The sequence below is a fragment of the Grammomys surdaster genome, unplaced genomic scaffold (assembly GCF_004785775.1).
Source record: "Grammomys surdaster isolate TR1022 unplaced genomic scaffold, NIH_TR_1.0 133, whole genome shotgun sequence".
In the NCBI taxonomy this organism is placed as follows: Eukaryota; Metazoa; Chordata; class Mammalia; order Rodentia; family Muridae; genus Grammomys; species Grammomys surdaster.
Window position 1 is genome coordinate 14,198 of NW_021604591.1, and position 15,078 is coordinate 29,275.

General features: G+C 42.2%; 1 protein-coding gene across 1 annotated transcript in view; it reads right to left on the reverse strand.

Annotated features, from left to right (window-relative positions):
• Positions 1-15,078, reverse strand: part of Aak1 (AP2 associated kinase 1) — a gene marked incomplete at its 3' end in the record, with an annotated part of 115,541 nt that overhangs the window by 13,099 nt on the left and 87,364 nt on the right. The window contains exons 6-10 of the mRNA XM_028762501.1: positions 8,626-8,747; positions 7,140-7,221; positions 6,329-6,461; positions 3,686-3,789; positions 2,298-2,377 (exon numbers count right to left, since the gene is read on the reverse strand). Of these exons, the coding sequence (XP_028618334.1) occupies positions 2,298-2,377; positions 3,686-3,789; positions 6,329-6,461; positions 7,140-7,221; positions 8,626-8,747 (521 nt within the window). The remainder of the gene's footprint in view (positions 1-2,297; positions 2,378-3,685; positions 3,790-6,328; positions 6,462-7,139; positions 7,222-8,625; positions 8,748-15,078) is intronic.

The following is a 15,078-nucleotide window of genomic DNA, read 5'->3' on the forward strand; positions in this document are numbered from 1 at the left end:
CCCAATAAAAGGATTAAAAAGTTGCTTTGTGGACAAGTAAGTTCTAGACACACTGACCAAAGTCTATAAACAGATGATTTCTGTCCACTGTCCATGTGCGGAGTGACTGCTGAAGAGACTCTTGAATAGGAAATACTTCCTCAAACTGACTTCGCCTGTATACTCGTTTAACAAACATAGGATTTCCAAAATATACTCTGGGTAATGGCTGGGGCAGTGGTTTTTCACACACAGACAGAACTTAGTTAAAACTAGCTGTTATAATGGATTCTCTAGGAGCTGGAGAGAAGGCTCAGTAGTTCAGACTGCTTGCTACTCTTCCAAACCACCTGAGTTCAGTTGCCAGCATCTTCACAGAGTAACTCACAACAGCCTATAACTCCAACTCCAGGGGATCTAATAATCTCGCCAGACCTCTGTGGGCACCTGCAATCACATGGATATACCACTGCATAGACATATATACATAAACAAAAATAAATCTTTTTAAAAGGTAGGGGAGCTCTTTATAGTAAAAATCATGCAGAAGAGTGAACCAAACAGGACAACTGGAGGGAATACGCAAACTTTGTGATAGGACTGTGATAGGAACGCTACTTCTCAAATACACAAGCTTTTGTTTTCCACGATAATAAATTGTTGGTTGGCCACACAGTCATCTGCATAGACTCACATCTCACAGAGCATAGACTCTTTTGTAACCTGAGAGAGTCAAGCAACAAGCTCTGGCTGCATACAGAACAGAGCAGATGACTGACTGGTACTTTCTAGGAGCCTTAAGAGATAATGGTCTCTTTGACTACTCCTTGATTTTGCTGCTTTGAATATAGATGCTGCCATATTAAACTATAAGGTCATGATTATGTTGTAAGGTGGGAGAGTGAGAACCATGAAGAAACCTGGGACCCAGAGCTTCATAAAGCAGAACTATCCAACCAGCTGTAGTGGTCTGAATGAAATGTCCCTGTCAGTCTCATACATGTGAACACTTGGGCCTCAGTTAGTGATGTGTTTGCAGTTTGGGAGGTATGGCCTTGCTGAAGGAAGTATGTCACTGGGGGTGGCCTTGGAGTCTTAAAGCCTTTGCCGTCTTTGTAGTTGCTCTCTGCTTCATGCTTGATCCTGTTCCAGCCACCATGCCTGCTGCTTGCTGCCATATTTCCTCATAAAGGTCTCTTAGCCCTCTGGAACCATAGCCCAAATTAAATACTTTCTTCTGTAAGTTGCTTTGGTCATGGTTCAACTGATGAAAACATGTACTGCCTGTGCAGAGATGCTGAGAGTTCAGTTCTCAGTGCTCATGCTGGGTGGCTCACAACCTCTGCAACTCCAGCTTCAGGGGAGCCAATGTCCTCTTCTCACCTCTAGGGGCACCCACAGTAATGAGCTTATAAATCTGCTTGCATATGTACATTTACAATAATAAATAAATAATAAATAATCTTTTGAAACACTCAGTTATCCAGTCATATTTGTTGCTAGCATTTCCTGGCCACGAGAGGATGGTAGGAATAGAAGAGGCAGAGAACCTCCTAGCCATCCTCAGAATTTTTCATCTGAAATCCATGTAAATATGTCTGACAGACCCTGAGCTATGACAGGTGTGAAAAACAACAATAATAATAATAATAATAAAATCCAGTCCAGAGTGTCCTGAAGCCTTTCTTCCTATAGACCGCTCTCAGGTCCAAATCCCAAATGCAAGGTCTCCAGTAGGAAGGGACTCCTCTGCAGGCTGACTGTGGGGTGAGGATTCAGCCATCCTTCCTGAAATGGTATAGTAGTCTGGGTCATATCTACCCACTCGTCCCCTTCCTCTCTGAAGTGAGACCTGTACCTTCCAATTATCCTGCCAGGCTTTCCTGGCCTGTCCCTGTCCCTCTGACTTGGGCGTCTTCCTTTACTTGTTTAATCCTTTCTTGGAAGACCCTAGGTGACTCCAGTATGATTGGCTAAGACCTAGGGGGATGGATCTCTTGATGGACTGCTTTCCTAATATGGCTGGAGCCAGGAAAGAAAGGAATGTGGAGGGCTAGGAGGTGAACCTGGTTATCCACTAGCTCGGAAATAGATGAACAATTCTCTACTCGGAACCCTTACAGTCTGGCATTGCCTCATCCCAGAAAGCCCCTGCATTCACTGCCACACAATAGACACATCTGTTGAGGCTCTACAGTTTCTGCACAGGGAGACATAACTGGTTTCCTTCTCCTCACAGCCACACAGGCCCCAGCAGGCAGTCCCACTGCAGCTAGCTAGCACCAAGCACACTGCAAGCTCCTGAGGGCATTTCTTACCTGGCCTTTGGCTGGGTCTTTTTTACAGCTGCCTCACTGGCTTTCACTGGTTCAGGAAGCTTTGCAGGAATGGGAGAGTTCTAAAAAGTTGAAAGAAAAAAAAATGTAGATTTCATTGTAGAGAAAAAGTAATCAGAGCCCAGATATGATGGCCTATGTCAGTAATCCCAGGACTTGAGAGGTTGAGGCACAAGAATCAAGAAATCAAGGTCAGCCTGGGCTATACAGTAGGATCCTATCTTAAAAATTAAAATTCCAAACCAGGAATAGTTAGTTTGACCAGGGCTAATGGAAGTAGCACTTGCGGTCTTCTACCAAGACTTTTGGCTCTCATTTCCCTACTAGAGGGAAGTGAGGCTGGACAAATGCATTAGATGCATCAAGGAAGCAAAGTGCCCGAGAGAGAAGCTCGGTGAACAGAGCCTTGCCTCAGGAAAACAAGGCACCTCACCGCTCTAGGAAACACAGAAGACATGCCGCTCTCAGTGAGCTGTGGAAGGTGGAACTTGGTCACTCTACTCAGAGCTCAATCCCCAAGCACTGAGGTGGGGGTGGGGGTTGTTACTGTTCAGTCTAATTGTCTCAGTTTCATAATTAAATACCACAGGAAAATTATATTCTCTTTATAGTAGCTACTTTGCTTCAATGTCCCAAGTAGATAAAACAAAGGACATTAATATTCATTGAATCCAGAGATTAATACCCATAGTGACCCAAAAATAACAATTTCATGACATTTATTTCCTTTAAATAGCACCATTTTCATGAACCCTTCACAGCTGTGGTTATATGCATAGGACCTGCCTGAGATCAAGTTAATCAAAATTCCAAGGACTCCTGAGGCCCCACATCTCACTGAAGAACTACAGGTAGTTGACACCTGCTGATGGAGAGTCATTTTTCTCTGTAGACGTAAGAACAGTAGGTAGTCAGTGCTCAGGTAGATAGCCCCATACCTGTGGGCATATGGGCAGAACTAACTGGATTCAATAGATTATTTTTTTTATCTTTTTTAAAAATTTTTTCTCAAATCATAATTAATTCACACAGGGGTATAAACACAGAAAGGCAGGACGTGGGGAAGGGAATGACACTGGAGTGTGGGTGCTCAGGGAGAATACAGATATCTTCAGAGCCGGGTATCGGCTGGGTGAAGGTTCAGGGGACAGGTCACCATGACTCTGCCTATCAATAGATTATTTTTTAAAAAGAAAAGGAAATGACATGAACTTGGGAGAGGGATAGGTTAGAGAGGTCCTAGGGGAGTTGGAAAGAGGAATCAGGATGGATATAATCAAAATGCATTGTTACATGTATGAAATTCTCAAAGAACAAATAAAAACATTTTAGAAGTGATAAGTCAGTTTTTAAAAGCACCATTCACATACCTGTACATTTGGAACTGGGCATTCTTTCTTGAGTAGTTTAAATGAGAAGTAAGAAACCTGGTAAATATCCGGCCTTTTGTCAGGGTCTGGTTCCAACATATACCCTAAGACAAACATACACGCGCTTACTTCATGATATCCTAACTGCTGACTCAGCTACGAAGCTAAACTTTTCTACTATCAAAGTTGGGTTGTTTTAAGCTTCAATTCTCAGGAAAATCAGACAGTTCAATTAGCCCTTTTCCTAGCAAGGGAAACAAGAAATAAACTCCTTGTGCTCTAACAAAACAAATGAGGTTCATACCCTGTGCCTGGAATATCAGGGGCTCACTTTCTCAACAGAAAGATAAGCAGCTTTATATTCTAAGACTTAGAAGGTGCCAAGGCCTTGAGTATGGTTTCCTGCCTTATTACATCTCTGTCGAACAAAAAAATACTGACAAATACAACCACACTTCAAACTTCATGAACTCAGAGTTTGGTGGCAGACACTCCCTGGGTCTGTCTCCAGGTCTACAAACCAAACTCATGAATTTACTTACTACTCTTGGAGATACGTGCATAAATACATGCAAAATGAGTAAAGGCAGCTTACTGCTTAAGTAATGAATGACATGGACACTAAGTTCTGAAAAGATCTGTGAGGCTGAGGTCTTAAATGGCCTTGCTGAAGAGACAGGACAAAGGTTAGTCATGGGAGAGAATAGAAAGAAGCAGTCTAGGTGACAGGACAATGCTAACAAAGGCAAGCCTAGATAAAGGCCAGAAAGTGAACAACGCTACCTGGAAACAAGAGCTCAGGAGCCTAAAGGGCAGTGTCTGGGTGGGACAGAAAAGGAATATAAAGGACCCTAAACTCCATGCTAAGAATCAGGGCCTAACTGTGGGACCACTGACAAGCCACTGAAGTTTACTCAATGGACATGAGAAGGCAACATCTTCCAGGAATGATCCATGGGAGGGATGTGCTGAAGAATGGTGAGAGAAGTTGGGGCAAGGCACCACACCACCATCTGCTGAGCTTGTATGCACTGTGGTGGGAACCATGACAGCTGCTGAAAGCAGTACAAATTCAGAGACTCAATGCAGCTGAGGTCATGGCTGCTGCCTTCCTTTTCCTTGCTCTTTCAGACCCAAAGAAAATCTTCTGTGTTATCTCAAGGCCTAAACGGCAATACCACTAAGTGGAAAAGGACAATCTGGGGAAAGGAGTGGGGGAGGCAAAAAAGAGGCTGAATTTGAAACCTACAAGTTTAGAATCTGCAAACAGTTTACACGATAAATGGGGTGTGGAAAAGGTGTCAGTGCGACAATCACTCATAAATTCATTGATGCAGATGTTAGAAAGAAAAAATAGCCAGAGACAAAAAAAGCTATCAGTAACATCAAGATCAGCTGTTCTCCCATACCTCCTTCCACACTTCCTTCCACACCTGCAGTGCAAGCACAGACCACTGCTTTGCCTATGCAGACAATCTGGCATCCCCAAGGGCTACATTCCTATCCTTTAAATACCCTATCCTCCTGTTCATTGAGAAAAGTGTCATAGTGGAAAGTAAAAGTAGTGAAACCAAAAGAATGTTGTCAGCTTGAGTAAGTCATTCTGCTTCCTCTTGTGTGAAACAGGGACAATGACCTTTAAAATATACAAGTTCTGCCAGGCTTGGTGGCACATACCTTTAATCCTAGCACTCAGAAGGTAGAGGCACATAGATCTCTGTGAGTTCAAGCCTAGCTTGGTCTATACAGTAAATTCCAGGACAGCTAAAGCTACATAGTGAGACCCTGTCTCTAAATAAGTAAGCAAGCAAGCAAGCAAATAAACAAATTAATAAATCCCCACCAAACCTACAGATGGTGAGAACTAGGTGAGGCCTCAACACAGGTCAGACACTCCCTCCATCTTACTTCTCTTTTTCTCAGGAGATTCCCTGCCCAGGACTCAAATCAGGCAGCTCAGGATTTATGGTCTACAAGGCTTTTTCAAACTTAGCTACTAAATGTTTTGACCAGAATTTTTATGGACGACTTTTTTTTTTTTAATCTGTTTCTTTAGCTTTTTAGTACAAGTTCTGATACAACACTTACTTTTGTACCATCTGGTTAATGGATGTTAGTACATATGCTGGCTACAATAACACAAAGAAATGAAAATCTCTGAAATTTTAAACAAGACACTCAATTTAGAAGCTTGTTGTAAAAAATCTAGTGATAATCTAAATGAGAGGAAAAACCCAGCTCCATGAAGTTTTATGGTCTTAATTACACATTCATTCCAGTACCGCAATCATGCTCACTTGAGCAGCTTCCAGCTTCTCAGAGAAGCAGTTCTGTCCTGTGATGCGAGTCAGCTGGACTCTGAGCTCTCACACTGACCACTGCACAACACAGCAGCATCGTGCTGCTCAGAGCACAGCTACCAGACCCACAGTGTGGCTGGCTCAGTTCTGAAGTGGACTTTAATTTTCTAGCAAAAAGACCAACTTCTCTAGGTGAATACCGCTGTGCTACCACTATTCCCAACAGTATCAGATGATTTGTCATTGCAATCTGTCTTATTCCTGGAACTTAATCCCTTTATCTTCAATCCATTCCCAGTGATTAGAAATAAAAAATATAAAACTAGAAATTTGAAATACTTACTAATAAGGCAGTGCATATCTTGTGAATATCGTGAGTTATCAGGAATTGTGAAGCTCCCATCACAAATTGCCACCTGGCTCTCCCCAAATGGCAAAGTGAAATAGCATAATTTATATAACAAACAGCCAAGAGCCTAAAAAAATAAGAGAGCACATTGCAACTAATGGTTTATTTACTGTAAAGCCAGTGATCTGCCAAGAGCAGTGCGACCTCCATTCACCAGCGGACAAGACCCATTTAGTATTATCACCTACGCAGTGCTTGAACTCAGAACTCACAGTGACAACCTAGCATCTGAGTCATATTTTTATCTGTGATCAGAAAACTATTTCAACTGGTTTGTTCTTTAGAAGTATATCATACGAACCAAGTATATCATACAAGCACTGGCACAACATGAAAAGCATACTGAAGTGGGTGTTTCTACTTTTATATTTGTTTTTCCTCCATATTCATGGCTGACCCCTCATATCAAGATCAGCATCAAGGGGATTGGAGAGATGGCTCAGTGGTTAAGAGCACTGGCTGCTCTTCCATAGGACCCTGGTTTGATTTCCAGCACACACATGGAGGCTCCCAACCATCTGTAACCCCAGTTCCAGGGGAATCAATATTGTTTTCTGAGGACACTGCATGCACACAGTATGCAGACATACATGCAAGCAAGGCACACATACACATAAAACAATAAAATAAAAGGATCATCATCAACATTGGGCAATGTTGTATACTCATTCCTGACTGGTTCAGCTCAGCAGTCCAGCCAAGGCCTACTAACATATGGGGTGCAGATGGCTTAGTTGACACATACCCAAATATCTGCCTTCGTAGTGATGATTTTGCCACTGTACAAGTTGACCATTTCTGGGGCTCGATAGGAGAGCGTTGTGTATCTACAATCAAGAGATCCATGTTTTATTAAATATATCAGTGCTATAATCAAGGAGGAGCAATTTTTCTTTTATATTACTAGAATCCAATTCTTGGGCAGCAATCTGCAGAAGAGCAAATTAAATATTAGTGCAGCTACAATGAAATTTCTCCTTGACAATGATGTCATCAAATCTTCTCACGGCAGGCTTTCTATGCCTAGGGCACTGGGGTATTCAGATATGATACACTAAAGTTGTAAAAGTACCCCTTTTGGGGGTTCCTCAAATGAGGACAAAAATTTCCCCTATAAGCCATTGTAGTCTAATGCTGTATTTTGCTGATTCCTTTTTAAAGAAGTAAACCCTTAACCTGAGACTCAGATGCAACACAAGCAGGGTGTTCTCAGAGTGAGCCAGCTGGGGTATCAATTTCACATGTTCTCTTCTGGGAGCGGTGACATATGTAGTGCATGTTCACATGTGCCTATGTATGTGGAGAACAGAAGCTGGTGCTGAGGATTTTCCTCCATTGCTTTCTACTTTACTTCTTGAGACTTGCGGATGAGTCTAGCTGTCCGGCTTGCTCCCTAGTGATGGGAGTATAGACAGGCCCACTACACTTTTTCCTGGGTGCTAAGGATCCAAACTCTGGTCCTTACATTTGCATGGCAAGCATCTTATGCACCATGCCATCGTTTTAGCTCCATGACCATGGGTCCTTTGAGGCTAAAACTATAGCATTCTTATCTTTGACTCAAGAAAACAGTAGTGAAAGCACTAGTTCCAAGTGAATATCTTATGTTACTAAACACTGAAGTGGTCTGGCCTCACACATGGTTACCTGAATGATACACAAAGGAGACAGAGGATCACCATGTGCAAGTACATGCTAGACAGATGATTTACTAGAAGCCACAGTGAGTGTATTATGCTTGGGAAAACCCAATATTGTGGGCATGAGGTTCCTACATGAGTCAAAATCTAAAGAGACTTCCTGTCAGGTCACTGATTCAGTAACTGTAGAGGCTTTAGTCATTCTGTTTACCATAAATTCCAGTAGAGAGTGGTTGAGTTCCTCACAAGAAGGAGGCTAACAATTTAGGGTTTAGTAAAAACACACACTTGTCTCCAGCTACCACTCATCCTTTTATGGGTGTGTGGCACTGTACACTAACATAGTGTGTAGAGTGACTATAGGAGCTTTGAGAAAGGGTTTAAGACTCTTCTGCGTCAGTCCTTCAGCTAGTCTTCTCCCCTCAGCTGTCAGGTACAATCAAACATCCCAACAGTGAACAGTCTGCTCTGGGATAAAGGGTAACCGGCCTGCACCATTTGCATCCCACTCTGTTTTCATCCATAAACTAAAAGAGAATGAATGTGCTTATCTGACAAAGGACAAAACTCCAGGAAAGAAAAAAAGCTTACTTCTTAATCTCATCTTCTACTGCATTGACTCCCTCGGCCTGTGGATTCTGGAATTTGTTGGTGGCACTTCCAAAGTCACACAAGACATAGTGGCCTCGGTCATGCAAGAGGATATTTTCAACCTGAAAAACATTCCCAAACCACCCAATCCAAGATGCCACTTAGTAATGGGAAAAGCTAGTTTCACAATCACATAATAAAAGGTTTCATTTTTACAGTCTTACTGGTGTGCACAGAGAAGTTATTCTTCAGCATGTATCTTAACAGGACTCACCCCAACTGAAGAAAAATATTCTCGAAGGAACAAAGTAAAACTCAGTCAGAGTCAGACAGGGAACTGCACTGTTGGGAAGGCAGGGCCCATTTTCATGGCTGGCCAGCTCTGGCCAGCGCAGTCCATGCCTCTGCAGTAACAGTGACCATACTTAAACGCTTGCTCTCTTTCAGTTTTGCAGCTTGCCAAGATCCCCACCTCCCACCCAAAGATTACACAAACACGTGCCTTTCAATCTTCAGTACAAACGCCACCTTCTTTTGGAGCCTCTCTAGGACCAACTCAGAAAAATACCATCTCCCCATTTCCCTTTGGTGTTTTGTTTTCCATGCTATAAATTACTGCACTAGTAAGTAGGTATAATAATGTCTTTATTACATTAGGTTAAGACTCTCAGAACTGATGCTTTCACATTAGTTACTTCTCAAAGTGACAAAGTATCTGGTGATAAATGAGCAGTTTCTCCATTAGAATCTTATTTGAGGGTTTGATTTTTTTTTTAACTTTTAAACAAAGGCAATCTTCAGGTACTATATAAGTTAAGAGTTTTAACTCAGTGGAGTTTATAAGGACCAAGACCTAGAAAAACCCGTACGACAGTGCAAAGAACTCCAAAACAATGGGCACAGGCAGGAGAGGAGGTTCTGCAGTTAAGAGCACTCACTGCTCTCAGTAGGCACCAAGCATACACACAGTGAACAGACACGCAGACAACACACATAACAAAAAAGTTAAAGTCAAATTATTTTTTAAAAAAGAAAAAACACTGAGAATAATATTCTCAAGATATAGTGATTAGCTCTTGTTGTGGGCGACTGAGTTGACTGGCATGCTAGGAGACAGTCCCAGTTTGCATGGCAATCAAAAAAAAAAAAAAAGCTGCTAGGCCTTGAAGATTCTATGGTTTTTTTTTTTTCTTCAACTCTTCCCCACAGATTGACCACCTTGGAAAAACAAAAGGACGAAGACTATAAGTTCCTTAAAGACAATCACCTCTCACAGCTGGAGTCTTCTCCTCCCAACCCTACTAGATTTTAGGTTCAGAAACTGTTGAGAAAAAAAAAGTACATACTTCATAATCTGCTGTCACACACACAGGCACACATTCAGAGACCGTCCATGTTCCAGCCAAGGCAGGAGCCAAGCACTCAAGTCCCTACTGGTTCTTTAAAAATATCTGACTGAGTAGGAATCCTTTTGTTCCTGTTGTCTTATCTAAATTTTTCTCTTAAGTCTTCTAAAAACTGAATTAAGCATATTTTAGTCTTTATTCACTCATTCTGATTATTTAATAAAATCTTGATTTTACAGATTATTGCTTCTAACTGAATTGGATAGTCTGACGTTCCTGTGGTGAGTTTTAATGTGTTAAGTCATGTCCTTTTGACCTTCACCTGTAGAAAGTCTGCTGCTCTGCTAGAGAGGATCATGGTGGTGCTAGCTGCTCTCCACCTGTCCTCCTGACTGAAAGTTACAGAAAGGTGGGAGTGATGGTCATGAACCCGAGCAGACAGGTTCTTATGAAGAATTCTTCACTGCAGAATTATGAATGACAGGAACAAATTTGTCCCCTGAGACAAGGCTAAGGCAGACAAATATTTCTATTATCAACATATTTTTTAAAAGCTCATCATTTTAATCTATTCACTCAAAGATAAGTATAAACTCACTTTAAGAATCCAAAATAAGGGGTTTGGGATTTAGCTTAACAGTAGAGCTCTTGCCTAGCAAGCACTAGGCCCTGGGTTTGGTCCTCATCTCTAGGGGGAAAAAAAAAAAACAACAAAAACATCCCAACAAAGTTAACACTAATATTTTCAGTCTAATCTAAAAAAGACATATAAATAACAGATCACATTTAATAAGCAATAGCTATTGCCAGTGTTACTTTACTAAGCACAGTACATGGATTATGCTTCTCATCTTAGAGCTGGAGAAAGGAAGGCTCAGGGTAATTCAGTCAACACTGGAACATGGCTCAAGCAACAGAGCTTGAAGTAAACCTAAGCAATCTACCCTAAGAAAAGACACAACTCCATTGCTGTCATGTCAGGAGGGTCAGAAGCAAATCACTCAAGACCCTATGCCTACCTCCAGCTCTGAGCTGTGGGATGGGCTGTGGGGACATGGGACTGGAATTCTGGGCAGACTTTCTTAACTCTTTATATTCAAAAATACCCCTAAATGGAATCTAGTCAACAATAAGGCAGCCGTCACTTTGGCCAGGTGTGTTTGTTCAGGGTTGCCTATGCTTCCTTTGTACCAATCTGTTCTCTTCTCCAGTGCTCACACTCCATTAGCCAAGCCAGCCATTTCCTGAAAACTTTGCTGGTAAAACCGTCTGTGACAAGCAAAAAAAAACAAAAAAAACCTATGTATAATTTATTGTCCACAGGAGGGGGTTGGAAAGACCTTTAAGCCAAACCTAGCCATGCACACAGGTTACGTATTCTGCAGTCTACATGTTGCCGATGTACTAAGTGTCCATCAGGAGGTTCCTTGTATTGAAGGTTTGGTTCTCAGCTAGTATATCCAATCACTTCAGATGACTGGGTCATGAAAGTGTTGATTTCATTAATGAACTTATTTACAAATGAATGGGCTTTTAGGAGGTGAGTCACTAGATAGTGCCCTTAAAGGTTCTACCTGGCCCCCAGCCCCTTTCTGTTTCATTCTGCTTCTTATGCACACACCTACCATGACGTTCTGCCTTGCCTCAGACCCAACGAAATGGATTAGGTAAACCTGGACTGAAAACTCCTAATGCAAACCAAAATAATTTTTCTTCCTTTTGTTTCTGTTAGGTACTTGTCACAGCAATGAAATCTGGCTAACACAATACAGCTTTCTCCACTGGAAGAGTTGAGCAATTCCGTTAAGACTCTACAGCTAACATGCCTAAAATATCCATTATCTGCCCTTCTGCTGCTAAGTTTGCCAATGTTTGATCTGGCTGATGACTCAGAACTTTACTATGAATTTGGAGCTAACTACTGACATATTTATGTTTTCCTTCCCTAGGACAGTACAATACCTTTGCATCATGGTGGTGTATTAACCTATGAATCCTTCATCAGTACTGTATCTTCAGCAGGCATCCTTAAAATCTGTGAAATCATTTACTCAAGATTGGTTAGAGATGATTTTTCTCCCTGGCCTCATGTACCTGACAGGACTTATGTGAAATTATGCTTCTCTAAGTTTCTAAGTCCTCTCCCTTTGTAAGTCATAGTCTATACATCTAATATAGAATGAACCTCTATCTAAAAAACAGAAAAGTTAATTCATAATAAATAGCATGGTAATTACTGCATGAAAAAAAATCACTGCCAGGGAAAGAGGAACTAAGCAGACAAGCAGAGTATGGTGAGGCACACTGTGGCCTGACATGAATGGCAGTCTGTTCCAGCTACTTTATCCATGTGAGGACGTCAGAAACTCTGAAGTGAAATTGTTTGTTGGCACACTGCATTCCCCACATCTTTTCAGAGTGTCCTGTGAAAACCTCCAAGGCTAGCCTAGCCATTGTTGGCTACTCTCCGTCATCATTAACACTCAATAATGATGCTGGACTCGGGGTGAAGACTTCAAGAGGATTTCTGATACTTAAATCTGCAAGTCTCTTTTTTCTTATCTTCAAATCGGGGCTGATAACATTTCCATTATTGTTACAATGAACCAAATAAGGAAATATATGTCAAAATAAACTATAAGTTCCCTGACCAATATATTACTGCCATTCATTTATGAGAGAAACATGGTTGAATTCCTATGTCAAGTATTCTTCTATGTCTAGGGATAAGGCTGTAGAAAAACAAAATCTAATCTCTATGGAGCTTAAAGACCAAGTGGGCATAAGAAAATAATTATAGTTGTCTGATATTAAAAGTGCTATGAAAAAATTCCAGCAGGTGAAATATAGGTAAACTGAAAAGGAATGCCACTTCAAATGACAGTCATGCAAGGCCTCTCAAATGAGGAGATGGAAATGACAAGCAGCAGCCGTGGGCCATCCAGGAAGAGAGTGGTCTGAGCAGGAAGCAAGGCACTGCGATGAGCATGTGCCTAATGGTCCGATGCATGAGAGTAAGCCTGCAGCTAGGCCAGCGCAGGGCTAAGCTGTGGAACAGGAGTATTATAAGACAACACTGTCACTGCTGGAGAGATAAGATATGCATGGCTTTAGAAGAGGTAATAGATTTAAGAGTTAAAACTAGGCACAGGAATAAAGTACTGAAACAGGAGTATTAAATTACTGCCAGTATCGGACTCAGTACCACCTGTCAGACAATCAATACCTCATGCACTTTCATTTACAATGGCCCATGTAATCCGCATCAAGCTTTGCTGTCCCCCTTAACAGGAAAAAGACAGGCCAGACAAGTACTCAGTTTACCTGGAGTCAGGCTGCCTGACTTCTGGGACCCTCCTCCCCCACCATGCTGATGTGTACCATGCAGTTAATGAGCATGGGCAGTTCAGACGGGTAAGAGGGAAAGAAGGGAGCAGAGAGCAGACCAAGGGAGGCTGAGGAAGAGCCATTTAGAATTTGTAAGTTTGGGAGCTCAAGAAAGCAACCATTTGGGAAAGTCAGCTTTGCAGATGAGGAGAAAGAATAAAAGACAGCAGACAATGATGGCAGGGCATGAGGGACTAGGAATAGGTCCAAGCAAGGGCAAACGGCAACCGGCAGTGACAGGGGGAAGTGGAAGGGAACAAACTGAAAGAGATTAGCAAGGGAGAGAACTCACTGGATTCACACACTTTTGAGTACTGTCAGAGAGTGACAACAGCCACACTGCTTGGGAAAGCCCTGAGGAACCAAGCCTGTGACTGGCTGCCATTTGTCTTAGTCATTGTTGTGTTGCTGTGAGCAAAGCTTCTGACAGAAACAATTTAACGGAGAAAAGGTTTGTTTCAGTTCACTGTTTCAGCAGGGCACTTCCATCTGTCCCAGAGGGCACGGCACGGGAGCATGCGTTACATCACAGTGAGCCGACCAGCAAGCAGAGAAAGGCTGAAACCAGGAACCAGGCTATAACTGGTAAATGCCCACCTCTAGGGATCTACCTCTAGGGATCAGTGAGGCCTTACCTCCCCAAGGCCCTACCAGCTGGGCAAAGGCATTCAGAACAGGGACCTGTGGGGACACTTTAGGGTCAAACCATCAATCACTGCTTACTGCTGCTCAATATTTCAGTTCTCTGAGGTTTAGTGCTGCCAACCTTATTTCCCAGCCTAACAGTTTAAGAGCCTTATTAAAGTTGTCACTCCCAAATTCCACACAGAGCCTTTGCTAAGGGGCCTGGAAAGCTACGTCTCACTGGCCTCTCTTCACCTCAACTCAATACCAAGTTGAGGCACTGAGGCATTTCAGAGACTGTAATACCTCTGAGAAATAGAGAGGGTTAGGAGAACACCTTCAAACCTGTGTTTTAAAACTTGAGATAAGAGCCCTTACCCTGCCTCTCCATGAGATCAAAGTCTCTTTTGTGACAAAAAGAGGTGACATCTGTGATTTTCAACCTTAATACATTTGTTCATCCTGAACTATTTCTTCCCCTTCTTTAAGCACATGGACTACTAGCACAAATTAATACAACAAAACAAATTTAAAAGAGAGAAAGAGGCAAACAACCCCTCTCTCTATCCTGATTGATAACTTAATTAGCTGTGGGGACAGTGGCCATGCTTCCTCTGGCAACAGTAAAGGCTGGTATGACTAATCTTTCCATATCTGACCCCTGGTTTTAATGATGACTTGTATCTTTCCTCAAAGAAATAAAAATTAAAACTGAGAGGAAATAATTGAAGCATTACAATAACATCCGAAAAGAATGTTGCACAACACAGTACTTCTATTGTGACATAAAGAGCCTAAGGACTAGGAACATTTTGAGTGCATGTCCTACATGGAACTGGAAAGAGAGGCCATACACGTGCTAGGCAGGGTAAGAGGGGCTTTCTTCAGTTTTCCTGTGAATAAACAGATCTCACTCAGGCTAGCCTAGGCTCACACAGTTCTATAGATGCTGCTATCTATATTTTGGAGAAGACAGACCGCAGCTCAGATAATCTGAGTAACAAGCTAAGGAGCTTGGGCAGGAAGAGCTGGAGAGGCCATGATACCTCAGAGGTCCAGGGAGGCCAGGGACCTGAAGGAGTCAACGGCTGCAGGG